Consider the following 16915-nt stretch of genomic DNA (forward strand, 5'->3'; position numbering starts at 1 on the left):
CTCGAAGGCCACAATGGGTTCTTAAACTGGACCGGAGGAGGGCCGGAACAAAAGCATGTTAGTTTTATTCATTTCAAACGGGCCAGATCTGGCCTGCGGGCTGTAGTTTGCCCACAGCTGTCTAGCCTATTGATCCTAGGCTACCATTACTGTACAAACAATACGAGATTAAATCAAGCACAAAACAAAATGATGCAATCAAACGAGATGTTTGAGGCTGCTGTTGGTGTAACATGGCATATTGTGTTTTTTGTTTAAATCTAAGAGCCTCTTTTTTTATTGATTTTTGAGAGAGGAAGGGAAAAGGAGAGAGAGAAATATCAATCAGTTGCAGCATAATGTGTTTTATAGCGAAGTGCTGGGGTCCAGCCCCAGCGGGTCCAGGGGTTCCCAAAGGTGTGGACGGAGTCGGTGAAGAATGAAGGACACGGAGGCAGTGTTCAGGTGATCATCATAGCCAGGTTCTTTTTTTTATTGTCATCTAGCATCTGTATTTATACTTTTTGGTCCCAATCCTACCCATTCTATACAAAAGGCCAGGGGGCTTCCCATCTCCATTCAAAGGTTACTCTATTGCTCCACTAAGCTACAAGGAAGTAACTGAAGGAGGTCACTCCAAGCAAAGATCAAAGCGACCAACCACCCCTCTGACACTCAGTTAAAGGGTTTACTGATAAAAATCCTCACCTGGGGAAACAACCTCTCTTCTCCTAGCCAGGTTCCTTCCCCTATTGTCCTCTTACATCTGCATTTATCCTATTTGATCTTAATCCCATCCATTCCATTCCAAAGGCTAGGGTGTTTCTCATCTCCATTTCAAGGTCCCTTGAAACATCCCTGCAGGGACTGCCTCAAGCAGCCAGGGTGGATTGGCTTCCAGCAGCAAAGTACTTTTTTTAATAATTAAAAAGAGTATACAATAATGTAAAAAGTGTAGTATAGTAAATACACAATTGTTTATAATTATTAACAAGTATTATGTACTATGCATAATTATATGTGCTATACTTTATATTTCTGACATCACAACAGGTTTGTCTGCACTAGTATCACCACCAACATATAAGAAATACAGCCTGGCTGGTGTGCTCAGTGGTTAAGCATTGACCTGTGAACTAAAAGATCACTGGTTCAATTCCCAGTCAGGGCGCATGCCTGGAGTTGCAGACTTAAACCCAGTAGGGGGTGTGCAGGAGGCAGCCGATCGATGAAGTTTTTCTCTCATCGATGTTTCTATCTCTTTATTCTTCTCCCTTCCTCTCTCTCTCAAAATCAATACAAACATTTTTTTTTTAAAGAAATGCATTGTGTTACGACATTACCATGGCTACAACATCACTAGGTAATAGGAATTTTTTAGTTCCATTTTAATCTTATGGGACTATCTGTTAACCAAACATCATTATACAGCACATAACTGTGTAGTGAAACATTTTCAACTGTATAGAAAAGTTTAGGTAATAATTTAACAAACATCCACACAATCACTACCCAGAATTAACAAATATTAATATCTTATCATGTCACATAAAATTCTACAAATCATTCTGCAATTTTTGTTTATCACTGAATTATAAAATTCTAGGCCTCACCCATGTTGGTACATTTAGATATCATATATATGTAGATCAAGTTTTTTCATTGCAACTGCTTTACAGAATTTTATTTTATGATGATAACACAATGTGTCAGTTTACTCACCTATTGATACTTATTCAGTTTATAGATAGATAGCTATAAAGATATAGATTTAGGTATTAATATATGTCTCTGTATACTCCTTGTGGATATCTTGATTTTAAAACATTCACTCATTATTTCATATATATCATGTTTATTCATACTTATAATCTTCTTATCAAAAAAATTTATTAAGTCAGAGGAAACTAGTTTTATAGTTAACATTAAGTTTTAGTGTTCTATAGTCATAAGGATGTGCAGTAAATGTTTTTTTCTTATCACATGACTTTTCTTTTTTCACTCTCCTATTTTGTTCTTCTGTCATCTCTGTCTGTAGTTTTGATTTGTTGTTGTTCTTTTTTTTTTTTTCTTGGTTTCCTTATCATAATTGGAAAGAAGGAACCAACAAAAAAGAAAAATAATAAGGAAGTGATTAATAAATTTATATAACAATAAAGTTTATTGCAAAATGTGCAGATGTAGCTATAACCTAAATTTGGTCATGTATTTTAGACTGTTATTTGTTTTACTCTAGCCCCCAGAAGCTCAGGAAGAACAGGATGAAGACATTCCTGAAGAGATATACGATTATAAGCCACCCATCTCTAAACCATGGGTTTCTTTGGGCAGTGAAAAAGAAATTGAAGAAGAATCCGTTACAACATCTACAGAGCAGGTCAGAGGCCTGAATTATTATCTCCAGTCATTCCCTCCCTGTACCTGAATAACGCTTATTCCTGAAGGGTTTGTAAGGCTTCTGTGTTTGCTATGGGAATGAGGTTTTTCTTTGGATAGAAAAGTGGTCATTGTCTCAGGTGTGTATTATGGGTGGAATTGTATCCGCCCCCCCCCCCCCCCCAAAAAAAAAAGAAAAAAAAGATACAAAGTCCTAACCTCCAGTACCTGAGTATGTGACCTACTAGGAAATGGGAGGGTGCTATTCCAATATGGCCATGTCCTTACAAAGAGAGGGCCATATGAAGACAGAGAGACACAAGGAGAAAGAAGGAGGCAGAGATTGGAGTGCTGTATCTACAAGCCAAGGAACACCAAGGTTTGCTGGCATCACCAGAAGCTAGAGAGAGGCAAGCAATAGATTTTCCCTCAGAGGCCACAGCGGGGGGGGGGGGGGGGGGGGGGGGGGGGGTTGGAACACTCCAACACCCTGATCTCCACATCGGGGAGAGAATAAATTCCTGTTGTTTTAAGCCACCAATCTATGGTGCCTGGGTCTGGCAGCCCTAGGAAACTGACACAGTGGTGTTGCCAGAGCAGCTGCCGCGAGGAGGATTTAAATGAGTGACTTGTTTTGAGAGTATAGGGAAAGCTGCAGGAGAGGGACAATGCTCTCCTGTAAATTTTAGTGGCGGGAAGGCTTCAGCTAAATCACACCCCAGAGTTGTGCCAAAGAGAAGCAGAAGAGATGAGCTTCCCTATGTCTCCTATCAGTCCATCACGGGTTGAGATGTAAACAGCCAGCCACTTCCTGTTCTTGTACCTGCGGGCAAAGTGGTGTTTCCCGAAGAGCAGCAGGCCGTGGCCATGGGAACAAACAGCACACGGAGCTGGAGGGGACAGAAAGTGCGTATCCAAAGGGATCTGAGAGATCTAGGCAGAGCACCTGCGTCGTCCGCCCCGCATCCATTTTTCTCCAGGGACTTACTTGTGTTACCTCTACTGCTTACCCGTGTTGCAGATTACATATATGATTTCTCGAAAACGAGCTGATTTTGGTGCACCGATTAAGTTCAGTGACCATAATGCTTCCAGTGTGAAAGATGCCTATATTGAATGCACAGCCTACCCAGATAAAAATTTTGTTATTAAGCAACTTGAGAAAGATGTTGGCATGCAAGTAGTCCCTGAAATTAAGGAGATAAGTACTCAGACAAGATGGTAAGTATACAATGGGTATGTGTATTTTTAAAAGCAATGACAGTAAAATCTAGCAATGTCCATGATTATTTTGAGATATTATAATAAATAGAAATGGATTGACAATGATGAAATATGTCTACATAGAGTAATTCGATTCAGGAAGTTCTAATGGCTTTCAACTACGCCTTTTTAAACCTTAACAGAAAATGAGATACACGTAAGCCTGTAAAGACTATGTAGTTGGAAAATGATGGCTGCTGTTAATAATCACAGTATTGTTTTCAACTGGAACATTACCATTCCTAACTGCTCTATTCTACCCAAGCCGTCATTCTTACATATCAAATCAGACTGTGTCACTTCACCGCCTCAATCTTTTCTCTGGCTCCCAGCACATCCAGATTCCTTGGCATGGCATTATGAGGTTCTCCTTCTTCCATGGCACCGTATCCGTGGCCTCTCCAGCCTCTCCCCCGCCCCCATCCCATTCTGTGCTCTAGTTCTATGAGCTGCTTTCATCTCCCAGAATATCTGCTCTTCCATATCTTCCTGCCTTTGGCAATGCTGTTCCTCTGCACAAAATGCCCTTCACTGCCTTGGCCGCCTTGGCGGCCTTTACCCCTTAAGCTCAGTGCCCCCTCCTCTGTGACTTCCTGGCAACACCAGGTAGAGTTGACCACTCCCTCCTCTGAGGCCCCAGTAGAGCTGAGTGTCTTTATCAAAGCACTGAGGACCCATAGTGTACTCATCTGCTTACCTGTCTGCCTTAGGTCCAGGGCACTGGGAGGCTACAAACCAAACCATCTCACACAGCAGCTCTTTTTTATTATTATTAAATTTATTCAAGCTGAAATTTAAAGTGGTTTTTTCCCCCCACTTAATTTCCTTAAATAACAATATCAAGCAAGGCCTTGAGTTTCACTAGTATTTTCCTGATATTTTTACATGTATGCAAATAAAAATTTTATTTTCATTAGAATTATCAATTAATTACCTGCCCAGACAGCATGGCTCAGTGGTTGAGTGTCGACCTATGAACAAGAAGATCACAGTTTCATTCCCGGTCAGGGCACATGCCTGGGTTGTGGGCTCGATCCCCCATGGGGACTGTGCAGGAGGCAGCTGATCAGTGATTCTCATCATTGATGTTTGTTTTTATTTGTTTTTTTCAATAACTTTATTTTATTATTATTATTATGTTTTAAAGGATGCTTTTTTAAATCTTCACCTGAAGACATGCTTAGACAGAAAAAGAGAGAGAGAAACATCAATGTGAGAGAGAAACATTGATTCATTGCCTTCAGTATCACACATCAGCTCTTATTAAAATGTATTCAGTGAATGAGTTGATGTGAAATGGGTTGTCAAAGGAATATTTTGGGGACTTGAGCTAGGCTTTGAATGTTGTATAAATTTGGAGACATATTTAGCTAAGCTATGCATCTTTTTAGAAATAAAAAATAATTATTTTGAAATAATTTGCATGTAATTTGGAGAAATGGAGACAGGGAAAACAGTCCAATTTTTTAGAAAATGACCTGAATAATTCAAGGGGATGGGAAGAACTGACTTTGCCTGGGACCACAAGGAGACCAGCTCGGGTACACGGAAGGGAAGAGCAGAGGTAGATAGAGAAGTGGTTTCTCTGTGGCAGACATTGGGGAACTTTGACAAATTCTGAAGCAAAAGAGAGAAGCAGGATGATAAGGTGTTAAAATAAGATGAGCTGGACAGTAGGTATTGGAAAGCAGAGGGGGGAAAGTCTGGAGTTGAAGAGATTGGCCAAGTAGGAATCTGCTGTCACTAAAAATGTGACCAGTGTCTAAAGTCAGGTGGTGGCAGTCAACTGAGAGGACAGGTGGAAAGTAGACATGAAAGTACAAAATGCTATAACCGCCATCATTCAAACAAGCAATCAAAACCCAACAGCCCTTTGGTGGGGTGAATTTATCTAGTCCTTTGGTGTTATCCATTATCTGTTTGCTGATGACTCCCAAATCTATGTCTTCAACCTGAATCTCCCCCCTGAACACCACATGCTTATATTCATCTTACTTGGATGTATAAGAGTCTCAAATTTAACATACCCATAAACAATTTTTTAAATTTCCTACCTCTAAGTCTGAAACTCCCTAAATCTCCCTCATCTCAGCCAATGGCAATGATATTCTTATAATTACTAAGACCCCAAACCTTGGATTCTGTTGGGTCTACCTTCAAAATATAGAGTGTCCCAAAAAATGTCTACACGCTTTGAATGATTATAAAGTTAGTGTTTATTAACATACAGTTAATTTTCACAATTAAGTGATTATCCGCTGTTAAAGTGTGTGTACATTTTTGGGGGGACACTCTATATTCATTGTTGTCATCTTGGATCATGCCTTCTTCGTCTCTTTCCTGGATTATTGCAATGCCTCCTGACTGGGCTTCCTCTACCCATCCTTGCCCTCCTACATTCTGTTCCCATAGAAGAGCCAGACTGATTGGGATGCCATTTGCCCCTCTTCCCTCAGTTCCCATACTTCCCTGGCTCATCCATCCCAGCCACAGTGGCTTCCTTGTTCCCTGAATTCACCAAGCATACTCATACCTGATGTGTTTATGCTCACAGTTCCTTTATATAGGCTGCTCTTCCCCCATCCTTAGGATTCATTTCCTCCTTCATTCAGATCTCAGTTTGAATGAGGCATTCCTCAACACTCTTTTATAAAAACAGCAACTCCATTCTGTCTACCCTCTTACTCTATTTTTTTCTTCATGGCACTATTGTCGCTTGAAATGTATTTATCATTGTCTCTCCTTTCTCACCTTCTTCCCACCTACCACTTAGAATTTAAGCTCCTGAGACAGGCACTTGCTCTATTTTGTTTACTTCTATGTCCCCAATTTCTAGGACAGTTCCTGGCACAGATTTACTAGATGAAGGGAATAAAGGGATGAGGAAGGAAAGGAGGAGAGGGACCAAGTTAAGGGAGAATGTCAGAAGGGATGACCGACTTGAGTTCAATGTTAAGAGAAGAGCCATAAAATATGCAGTGAGACTGTGACCAGGAGAATCAGGGTCAGCAGTGTGGAGTGTAGAATAAAACATGCTTTTCAGCTCTGTGTGAAGCAGCGAGTCAGAAACCATGAGAGAGCAACGTGAATGTCCAGGCACATATACATTGAATCCAGGGGTCAGGACAAGAAATGGGTCAGAAACCAGGGAGGCAGATGAATGTACAATCCGGAACCAAATAATTGAAAAGAAAGACAAGGATCCTGTTGCTACCTTGAGGAGACCACCCGGTGCCATATAATTTCTTAGTCCTGCCCGTGGTATAGAAATTAAAAGGTGAAGCTAAGATTTGAACCCACGTCTCTTTGGTTCCAATACCAACATTTCTTTCCATCACTCTGCCTCTGCTATGGATACTGGTCTAGGCGGGGGCAGGCATGAATTATTCTATTCAGTATTAGCAAAATCCTCTTTACCTCTCTTTTTGATTACTCTCACAGAGACATTTTACTGACATTTGCTCAACAAACACAGATTAAGTACAATCTAATAGTTTATTGAACACTTAAAACATGCAAGTGCAGTTTTAAAAGCTTTGCCTGTATTAACACATTCAATTCTTACAATAACCCTATGAGCTAGGTACTTTAAGAATTTTATTTAGATGAGAAAACAGGCACAGAAAGGTCAAATAATGAGCTCAGGGTCACATGGTAAGTGACAGACTGAGGCTTCAAAGCCAGGCAGCCTGCGCAGAGTGCACACTCTTAAGGACTGTGTCATGTGACCTCTCTGTGGCCCCACAGCCTAAAACCAAGTTGCTCACCCAGCGTAATGGGGGGTGAGCCCGACAAAGCCCAGAGGCACAATGCAATGTGATGTGTTCAAGGGTGAAGGTGGGCACTGAGGGCAGCCAGTCTGGTTGGAGAAGCTTTCCTCCAGAGAATCTGCTGCCATTGCTGCCTAAATGTCCATTGTTCCTGGTTTCGTGTATTCAGAGCAGAGTTTATCAACCTGAACACTGCTGAGGTTTGGGGCTGGGTAATTATCTGTCGGGGACAGGGTGCAGGGAGGGGGCTGTCTTGTGTATTGTAGGGTGTTTAACAGCATTCCCGGCCTCTAAGCACGAGGCGCCAATAACACTTCCCAGCTGTGAAAACCAAAAATGTTTCCAGATATTGCCAAGTGTTCCCAGGCTGTGGGGGTGGAACAGGATTGCACTGGTTAAGAAACACTGATTTGATGAAATGGCAAGAGAGAAAATGACAAACAAATGAGGCAACATGTTAATAATCGATGAATTGAGGTGAAAGAAGTATGGGAGTTTCTTATACTCTTCTTACAACTTTCCTATAAGTTTAAAATGATATCTAAATGATTTTTTTTAAAAAAATAAGAGCTTATTGATTATGTTTGAGAGATAAACACAAATACTTTGAATGGCAGTCAACATTGATTTTCTAGGATAAAGAAGAAATTCAATTATAAGATTTAAATATAAAATAATAACCTAATACTGTCACAGAGATAAACCTTTGACCTGTCATGACTGTATTTGCTTCTCTTTGATCTTATTTTTGTTATTCTATTTTCTTTTATTATATTAGGACATATCCCAGAAACGCTACTACGCAATATTATCCAAGAGAATTTTTAGAAAAGGAAAAAGAAATATTCGGACAATCAAAGTCATTAGCTGATTTTCTTAACAACATGTCCACAAGGTAAAAAAAAAAAAAAAAAAAAGTATATTAAATTTTAATAATAAAACATAAAATGTGTATGTTTAGTTATAACAATAGGTCTTAAAAATCAGCTCCATACATGGTATCCAGATAGAAAGTCTGAAGATAGTTATCAGGTATGCGTGAACATATGACACTTTCTACAGATTCTCAGTAATTCTTTCTCCTCTATTGCTAACCAGAAGCCAGGACCTCAGAAGCCAGCACCATACCGAGCAGCATAAACCTGGAAGACGTATATTGAGTATGTGAGGGTGTCTCCCTAACAGCAAATTAACATTTATTTACCAGGGTTCCTTTAAGCCTTTGTCTCCATTCCTCACTCCCCTCCTTAGCCTTACTGGCTTGTGTAGGATTACAAAGATGAGGATGCTGTGGGTGTGGAGGATGATCGTTGCAATGACGAAGAGAGGAACTTACAAAAATATCTTTGTAAATAAGAACCTGAATTCAGTTCAGAGGTGGTACTTGGATATGTCATCCGTATCCCCAATTCCTGTGTTGCTGACGGTCTTATTTGCAGGCTCTGAAAGAGCGGTGTCTTCAAAATGCCTTTGCAGTGGTGGTAGGGCCCTGGGCAGAGCCTTCCGGCTTCTGAACCAGAGAAAGAGCGTGGTAAGTGCTCAAGCTGATACCAGAGTTCAGAGAAGTGGAACCAGTGGTGGAAAGGTCTGCCCATTAGGTTGGTTTCCATTTCTTTCCAAATTTAAAAAATTGGTGGTCTAATTCACAGATAAACCAAGTTAAGCTTTTTTTTTTTAAGAAAACAACATTAGTTTTTTTCAGGCCGGCCGGATTAAATGTCCAGAAAATTACCTATACCTCAGGAGAATCTGGTTCAAAAAGTCATCAGTGATTCAGAGCCTGCATGCGTTATTTGCTGTTCACAGGAAGCATGCTATCATTTTTTTCCTATGTGGGCAAAGAGAAAGAGAAAGAAACAAGAAAACCTAAGGTTTCTTTTTCCCCTTATCAAAATTAAGTATTTAAATTTTTCTTGATAAGAACATTAAAAATGAGAGGTCTGTCTCTGTATAATCCATTTCAAGGGCATACACGGCCTGTAGTCAATTCTCAGTCGTCCACGTTGTGTAGTATCTTTAGTCCTGGAGTCTTGCTCTTCCCTTTCAATCGCCGCACTCATAAAGAGAGGAGTATTGACCCTTCCCTGAGACATGGGAGGGAGAAGCTAGAACTATAGGAAGAAAGAGGAAAGGGATTACAATATCACTGGCCAAGAACAAATGAGAAACCTGTGTTCATATCACTGCCATTCTTTTTGTTTGTTTGTTTAAAGTATTACTAATAGTAGAACATATGTCTCCTTTTTCCCCTGTTGACCCCCCCCCCCCCCGCCTCCCCCACCCACCTGGCACGTGCCCTCACCCGCCTAGGGTCTCAATGGTTATGCTTATATGCATGCATACAAGCCCTCTTACCACCCCCCTCCCCTCCCCTGCCTTCCCACTGAAGTTTGATCACTGCCATTCTTCCCACGCAAACTGTTTAAGGCTTATTTAAATTTTTTAAAAATTAATATAATCTTAGTTTTGTTCTGGAAGAGAGCTCTTTCAGAAATGAGTTCTTTTCATAGAATTTTACCTAGAGTGAGCCTAAGGGAAGCATGATTTGCAAAAGAAAGAAATCATGTTAGAAGAGAGAGAGAAACTTCCAGGGGATTCCTAAAGCAACTAAGAAACTTCCATTTGTGGGTTAAAACAAACCAACAAACAACCAGCAATACTGTGGGCTTTTACTCAGACAACAGGTTCACCAGCCTCCAGCTCATCTCTCTCAGGGACCACCTGGTCCAGTGCAGGGAACACAGGCTCAGGAAACCAGAGACCTGCTGTCCACACTTCCCCCTTGTGGATACTTCCCCATTCAGCGGGAAGAGGCAGGAAGCCAGGGCCAAGGCCCTGACTTGAACTTCTCCCTTTGGAATTCCTTTCTCATTCTGGCTGAAACATAGAGAAATAAGGCTTTGAACATGTTCACAAATGCTTCCACTTGAAACTGGGTTCAAACCTGAAGCACCAGGGAGATGCGAACCTGGAAGATGAGTCCAGCTGAGTATGTGAGGATGCTTCCTACCCCACACAGGTTATTCAAATTTTCACAGGTGTCTAAGCAGCCTTTGCAGCTTGTTAAAAAGCAGGTTCTGCCCTGGCTGGTTCGGCTCAGTGGATAGAGCGTCGGCCTGTGGACTGAAGGGTCCCGGGTTCAATTCCGGTCAAGGGTATGTGCCTGGGTTGCAGGCACGTCCCCAGTAGGGGGTGTGCAGGAGGCAGCTGATGGATGTTTCTCTCTCATCGATGTTTCTAACTCTCTATCCCTCTCCCTTCCTCTCCATAAAAAAAAAATCAATAAAATATATTAAAAAAAAAAAAAAAAAAAAGGTTCTGACTCAGTAGGTCTGGGGAAGCCCGCGGCTCTGCATTTCCGACAGTTCCAGGTCACGCTGATCCTGCCGGCCCTAGGAAATGCTTCCAGTTTGAAAGATGAAGTACAAGAATTTAGTCCAAAGAGTCCTCAGTGAAGCAGTGAATGGTAGTGTAGAAGCTTAGGAACAGAGGTATTAGATGGTACCCTTGCTAAATTACATTTTGAGGCACATGTGTTATGATAGATAGTGTTTCTATATGATTGTCTAAATAAAGTGGGGGGTTTTCTTATTTTAGGAAATTCTGAATTCAGAACCACTCTTTCAGCTTACCTCACCTAGTAAAACTCCAAGCTCGTTGGATTTTCAATCATCAGGGTGAAACCTTGGCTGGCATTCCACATGTGGGAAAGCTCCTAGCGGCCTTGGGAATGAGCCAGGCTTCCCAACCTTAGCATATGAAGGGACAATAAGCATTACAGTAACTTATGGTAACTTTTAAGGTGGGAGCCTGTCAAACAAGGCGCTTTAGACCATTAAGATTGTTTTTAAAAGAAGCAATAGTAGCATTTTTAGCAGGATAATTCTCCACTTTAGGGACTGCCTCATGCAAGAGGTTTAGTAATGGAAATAAATACATTAGGCCCTCCCAGGCATTGTGGCAACTAAAACCACCACCACCACCATCACCACATACACACACACACACATACACACACAATCCTAATTATATAATCCTATATAATAAAGTAATATGCAAATTGACCGCCACAACCTACACAAGATGGCCATCCCCATGTGGTCACGCCCTCACACAAGATGGCCAGCAGGGAGGGCAGCTGCGGGGGAACCAGGCCCACAGGGGAAGGCAGTTAGGGGTGACTGGGCTGGCAGGGGAGGGCAGTTAGGGGGGACCAGGCCTACAGGGGAGGGCAGCTGAGGGTGACCAGGCCTGCAGGGGAGGGCAGTTAGGGGCAAACAGGCCAACAGGGTAGGGCAGTAGGGGCGATGAGGGAGGCAAAGGAGGGCAGTTTGAGGGGGACCAGGCCTGCAGGGGGGGAGGGCAGTTGGGGGCAATCAGGCCAGCAGGGAAGGGAAATTGGGGGTGATTGGGCCGGCAGGGGAGCAGTTAGGCGTTGATCAGGTTGGCACGGAAGTGGTTAGGGGGTGATCAGGCAGGCAGGCAGGCGAGTGGTTGGGTGCCAGCAGTCCCGGATTGTGAGAGGGTTGTCCCAGATTGGAGAGGGTGCAGGCTGGGCTGAGGGACAAACTCTCCCCCCCACCCCCCCACCGCCAGTGCACAAATTTCATGCATCAGTCTTCTAGTAGTATAATAATTAGTACACATGATTATTTGGTACTGAATATAGCTAAGAAAATTGCCTTTTCTGTCAATTTGGGATTTTCAGGAAGCCAATAAGACCGAGTTCAAAGTGGAGGTTTACTGAGGGGTCCACTGTGAAAAATAAAGAACGGGGAAGGAGGAGGGGGTCGGGAGACCTTCAGCCAGCCTCAGCCAGCCCAGCAGGGAGCTGCAGAGTGAAGGTGGCCTGTTGGAGGAATCGTGCTGGAGGCAGAACTGGCCGGGTCCTGGGACCCAAGGCCGATGGGAAGGTGCTGGGGGCTGTCGGCCGGTGGTGAAGGTCCTGGAAGCTGGTTGAGTTCTAAGACCCGAGCAGCAGCGAGTTTTCTTTCCAGGTCCTCACATCATTCCTTTCACATGGGGTTCATCCTTTTGTTACCAAATAGAATTGAGAATATATTTTTTCTTTCACTATAAATTAAGCAAGAAGAGCTACTGAAAGCATATCATTGAATACTAGGTAAAATCCAATGTCTTCATTGCTTTTCTTTTCTTTCTTTTTTTTATAAAATAGCGTTGAAATAGCCCTGCAACAAAATGAAATCACAAACACATTTATTGACGACTGGAAAATCCTGGCGGAAGAAGAAGGCACCTTTGGGGACAAGACCGATACCCACCTGAAGGAGTACCAGTCCTTTACCGACCTTCATAACCTGATGGAGAAAATGGTCACCTGCGTCTCCTGGCACCCGAATATCTATGGTGAGACGGAAGAGACGGGGGTTCTCTTTGTGGTGACAGAGAAATAGTCGGGTGCTTTTATGTGGAAAATTGAAAATTAGCTGCACTTCAACCAGAGAACTTCCATTTGCTGAGTGCCAGGCACCTGCTAAGCGCTCTCTTCCCGCACCTTCCCTGGGCCACGCGTCCTCCCACCTACTCTGGGTTACCCAGTGTGACCTCCACTTTATACCGAGAGGACAAAGCTCCCCTCGGGGGAGTGGGGGCCTCAGGTCCCCGGCGGGGGCAGCGCCGAATCTGGAGGTGACTGGCCAGTTGGGTGGGATGCCCCAGGTTACCTTCATTCCCCGCACACTCTGCCTCTGATGAGCAGCTCCCCCCACCCCGCCCCCAAGCTCCCAGCTGCCAAGGGAGGCATGAACAAGTGAAGGTGGAGCTTCCTTCTTCCTCCTCCCCTTTCCTCACACACACAGAAACATTTTTTTTTCTTACTAAATCTTCAAAGTCCAATGTTCATTTTATACTACCGGTCATCTCAGTTTGGACTGGGCACATTCTCAAGTGCTAAGGAAGTGACATGTGGTTGCGGGTAACCATGTTAAACAGCGGGACTCTAAGAAAACCCTTGGGCTCCTGTAGAACATTTTTACTCACGTTTCCTCCAAAGGGAAATGAACAGTGACTATGTACAAAAGCAAAACCTACAAAGACTTCACCACGTGCTGCTGCTGCAGACCTTCACTGTAACTGTGTTTCAATCAGGACTAATAGCTGTGTCGGTGGCCGTGCGGCTCTCCTTTGAAGAAAGAGTTTACTTTTCTGGTAAATTACTGCTGCAACCATCACTGATTCTGTTCTGGAGTTTCTCCGACCCCATACATCCTCAGGTAATGAAGGAGGGACGTCGCATGGTCTACAAGTTTCCCGTATTACTGTCACGTGTCTCTCTTAGCAGTTTCAATTGCAAAGTGCTTTGTAATCACCAATGTTGTAAATCCTTATAAAGTCAGGCTTTTCTTCAATTCGGAATTCATGATCATTCAATTTGAGGAAAATGAAAGTTTACACGTAGTTTATTGAGAAGGTTCATTTGAATAAATCAACATGTTATTAAAAAAAAAAAAAAAAGACTATAAGAGCCCTGGCCAGTGTGGCTAGGTTGGGATATCATCTCATGCACCATGTTGTGCCCAGATTTCAAGGTTCCCAGGACCCCCAGGGAGCCCGTCAGTCCGATGCAAAAGCACAGAGTCCTTCATTTCGAACTAGTTCGGCTCCCCGACCACACTCACCGATGCAACGGTAGCCCAGTGGCCGAGAGATTGCGAGGCCTGATGGGATTGTGGGTTTTATAGTAAGGGCAGGGGAGGGGACTGTGGGCCCCGCCGATTGGCCAGGCGCGAGTCGGAAATCCTGGGCGTGGCCAGCAGGGGCCTGGGCTTCCGGGAAGAAGGCACTCTCCTGAGCACATGACAGCTGCCCCAAAACTGGAGGACCCAGGGCAAGATGGAGGGCGCAGTCCTAGCCCCCCCCCAGGGCGAGCTGAGCCCGGGCTCCAGGGGCCAGTCCGGTTGCTGGGGGTCCAGCAGATCGACCAGTTCCAGCCCAGACAGGAAGTCCATGTCCTCCATCTCATTCCCGGGGGCGCCGGCGATCGCCTCCTCCGCCATCTCCTCGGGCGAGGGCACACACCCCGCCCTGCCGCCGCTGCTGCCACCGGGGGCGGCGGGCGGGTGGCAGCCTGCGCCAGGCTCCCGCCGTGGGCTGGGGAGTCGGTGCCCGAGGCCGCCAGCAGCGTGGTCAGGCCCCGCGACGACTCGCCCTTTCACACCACAGGGTCGTGGGTTTGATTCCCCGTCACGGCACATACCCAGGTGGTGAATTCAGTCCCCAGTTGGGGGTGTTGGGATGCAACCAATTGATGTTTCTCTCTCACATCCATGTTTCTCTCTCCCTCTCTCCCTCTTCCTTCCTCTCTCTCTAAAGTCAATACAAACATCTCCTTGGGTGAGAGCTTAAAATAATAAAAAGAAAAGATTGTAAGAAGAGCATTCAAACAATTTTATTTTATTTATTTTTTTGTTATTCCTTACACGAGGATATTTTTCCACTGATTTTTAAAGAGAATGGGAGAAGGAGAGACAAAGAGAAATATTGATGTGAGAGAGATACATTGATTGGCTGCCCCCTTTATGACCAGGGACTGGAATAGAACCCGGAACCCTTTCCATGGGCTGATGCTCTATCCACTGAGCCAAACTGGCTAGGGTTTAAAGTGCAAACTTATGAGCTTTATTTAAATACTAATTGTTCAAATGCAAATAGATTTTAGTTTCATACAAATTTCCTCAATTCCAAGGATCACCAGTAGGTGGTGGTGATGAGTAAAGATGAGTGTATGGTAGTGTGAGAGAGCAGTGATCCTAAAGAGTGCACAGCCCATCTCTAGGGACAGCTTACTCTTCAGTTTTCTTATTGGTGGTCTCACTTGTCAAGAGAATCCAGCAATTGGGAATTTTGTGTGAAATCTCCAACTTGTTGAATAGCTATTCTAAAACCAAACCAAAGGTACCCACTCAAACCAAACCAAACACACAGCAATCCAAGTAAAACAAGGCTGAAGGCTGAGTTTGCCCCATAGGGTACTATTTCCAATACTCGCTCAAGAAGAGTTCTGCTTAGGGGGAAGGCACTTTATAGGGTTAAATGAAGTTTTTTCAATGGACTTAAGTGTAATAATAACTTGTTTCTATAAAGTATTGTATAATTAAGACTTTCCCTAATAAATATTAGCCTCCCTTCCTTCCTTCTTCCTGAATTCATCTGAATTAAGGCAGTTTTTCTGTAATAGAGTCTAGATACTTCGATTATTATAGACTCGGAGATCAAAATGACAGCTCTCTAGGTATTTCTTATCAGCCTACTTACCACAAAAATGGTGCCATTCTCTTGGTGGGGTTTTCTGTCATTGTCCAGTGGTGTCAAACTACTTTCCACTGTGTGACATAGAATGTGCCTAAACATCAGGCAAATAGCAAGATAAAAGACTTCTCCTTTCCTCTATTTTAAAGAATAGTTTTAAAAAGACAAGCAAATAATTTCTTAAAGAAATAATGCAAATGATTTATTTTGTCTTTGTTCTAGTAAAAACTATAAGAGAGTATTACAATACTTTATTTGCAAAAGTAGAGGCTTCTCTAGAATCCACAGAATGCCAAATTAACCAAGATCATTCATCCCAATTCCAGTTGGCAATCTTTAACTCAATGATGGCAAACCAATGGGGTCTATAGTTGCGGTAGTTATGTTTGTAGAAGAGCAGTAACCATGCCAGTGACTTGCTTGGTGGTAACCCAGCAGCACCAGTGCTACCTATGGTTGACATGCCTATTCCTTCACACCAGTATATTCCTTGCAGAGCTTCCTCCCTCCCCTACAAGCCCTTGAATTCGTTTACTTCCTGGGTTCTGTATTATTTTAAATTTTGAGATATCATCACTGGCAATACCTTCGTCTTCTCTTATGCAACGTATTTTATTTTTGCGTGCTTACTATGTGCCAGGCTGGATATACAGCAGGGAACAAAACAGGCAAATATCCTGCCTTCCCAGAACTTACTTTCCACACTTTTCGAAAACATTGATTTCACGTTCCTTTTGCTTGAGAAAAATTGTAAGATGTCCCAACAATGACCCATGGAGCATGGGGGAGGGTGGACCTGGTCCCCTTGAAAACATACCTGCTCTCATACATATGTCTAATGTCTGCAATAAAATTCAACAAAAGCAGCTTCTAATTCAGAGGTAGAATTCTGGGAATGGACTCTGTGAACGTTCCTATGGGTGGCTATAAAATGGGACTTTTGACTGTCTTAATATTATTTTCTAGCCATTCCCTTAGTAGGTTTTCTCACTCTCTTGAATTTGTGGGGTTCACTTTAGTTAATGCTGGAGAGCCCAGACGACATTTTCTGCTTCAAGTTCTGTCCGAGTAACCCTAATATTATTGCTGGAGGCTGCATCAATGGGCAGGTACGTATGGATTTTTTTTTTTTTTTAACTATTTATTAATTTAGACAGCATCCTGTAATACATTTTGATTGGTTGATTTTTTTTTTTTTAACTTAAGAAGTCAATTGAGCAGAAGGAAGGCATGCCATTGTTGGCCAATCACCATGCCAG

General features: G+C 43.1%; 1 protein-coding gene across 1 annotated transcript in view; it reads left to right on the plus strand.

Annotated features, from left to right (window-relative positions):
* The window catches only part of DNAI3 (dynein axonemal intermediate chain 3), an 80174-nt gene that overhangs the window by 21252 nt on the left and 42007 nt on the right, over positions 1-16915 (plus strand). The window contains exons 6-11 of the mRNA XM_036352409.1: positions 2216-2356; positions 3377-3576; positions 8167-8283; positions 12565-12755; positions 13497-13621; positions 16676-16765. Of these exons, the coding sequence (XP_036208302.1) occupies positions 2216-2356; positions 3377-3576; positions 8167-8283; positions 12565-12755; positions 13497-13621; positions 16676-16765 (864 nt within the window). The remainder of the gene's footprint in view (positions 1-2215; positions 2357-3376; positions 3577-8166; positions 8284-12564; positions 12756-13496; positions 13622-16675; positions 16766-16915) is intronic.

The sequence above is a fragment of the Myotis myotis genome, unplaced genomic scaffold (genome assembly GCF_014108235.1).
Source record: "Myotis myotis isolate mMyoMyo1 unplaced genomic scaffold, mMyoMyo1.p scaffold_m19_p_2, whole genome shotgun sequence".
Classification (NCBI taxonomy): Eukaryota; Metazoa; Chordata; class Mammalia; order Chiroptera; family Vespertilionidae; genus Myotis; species Myotis myotis.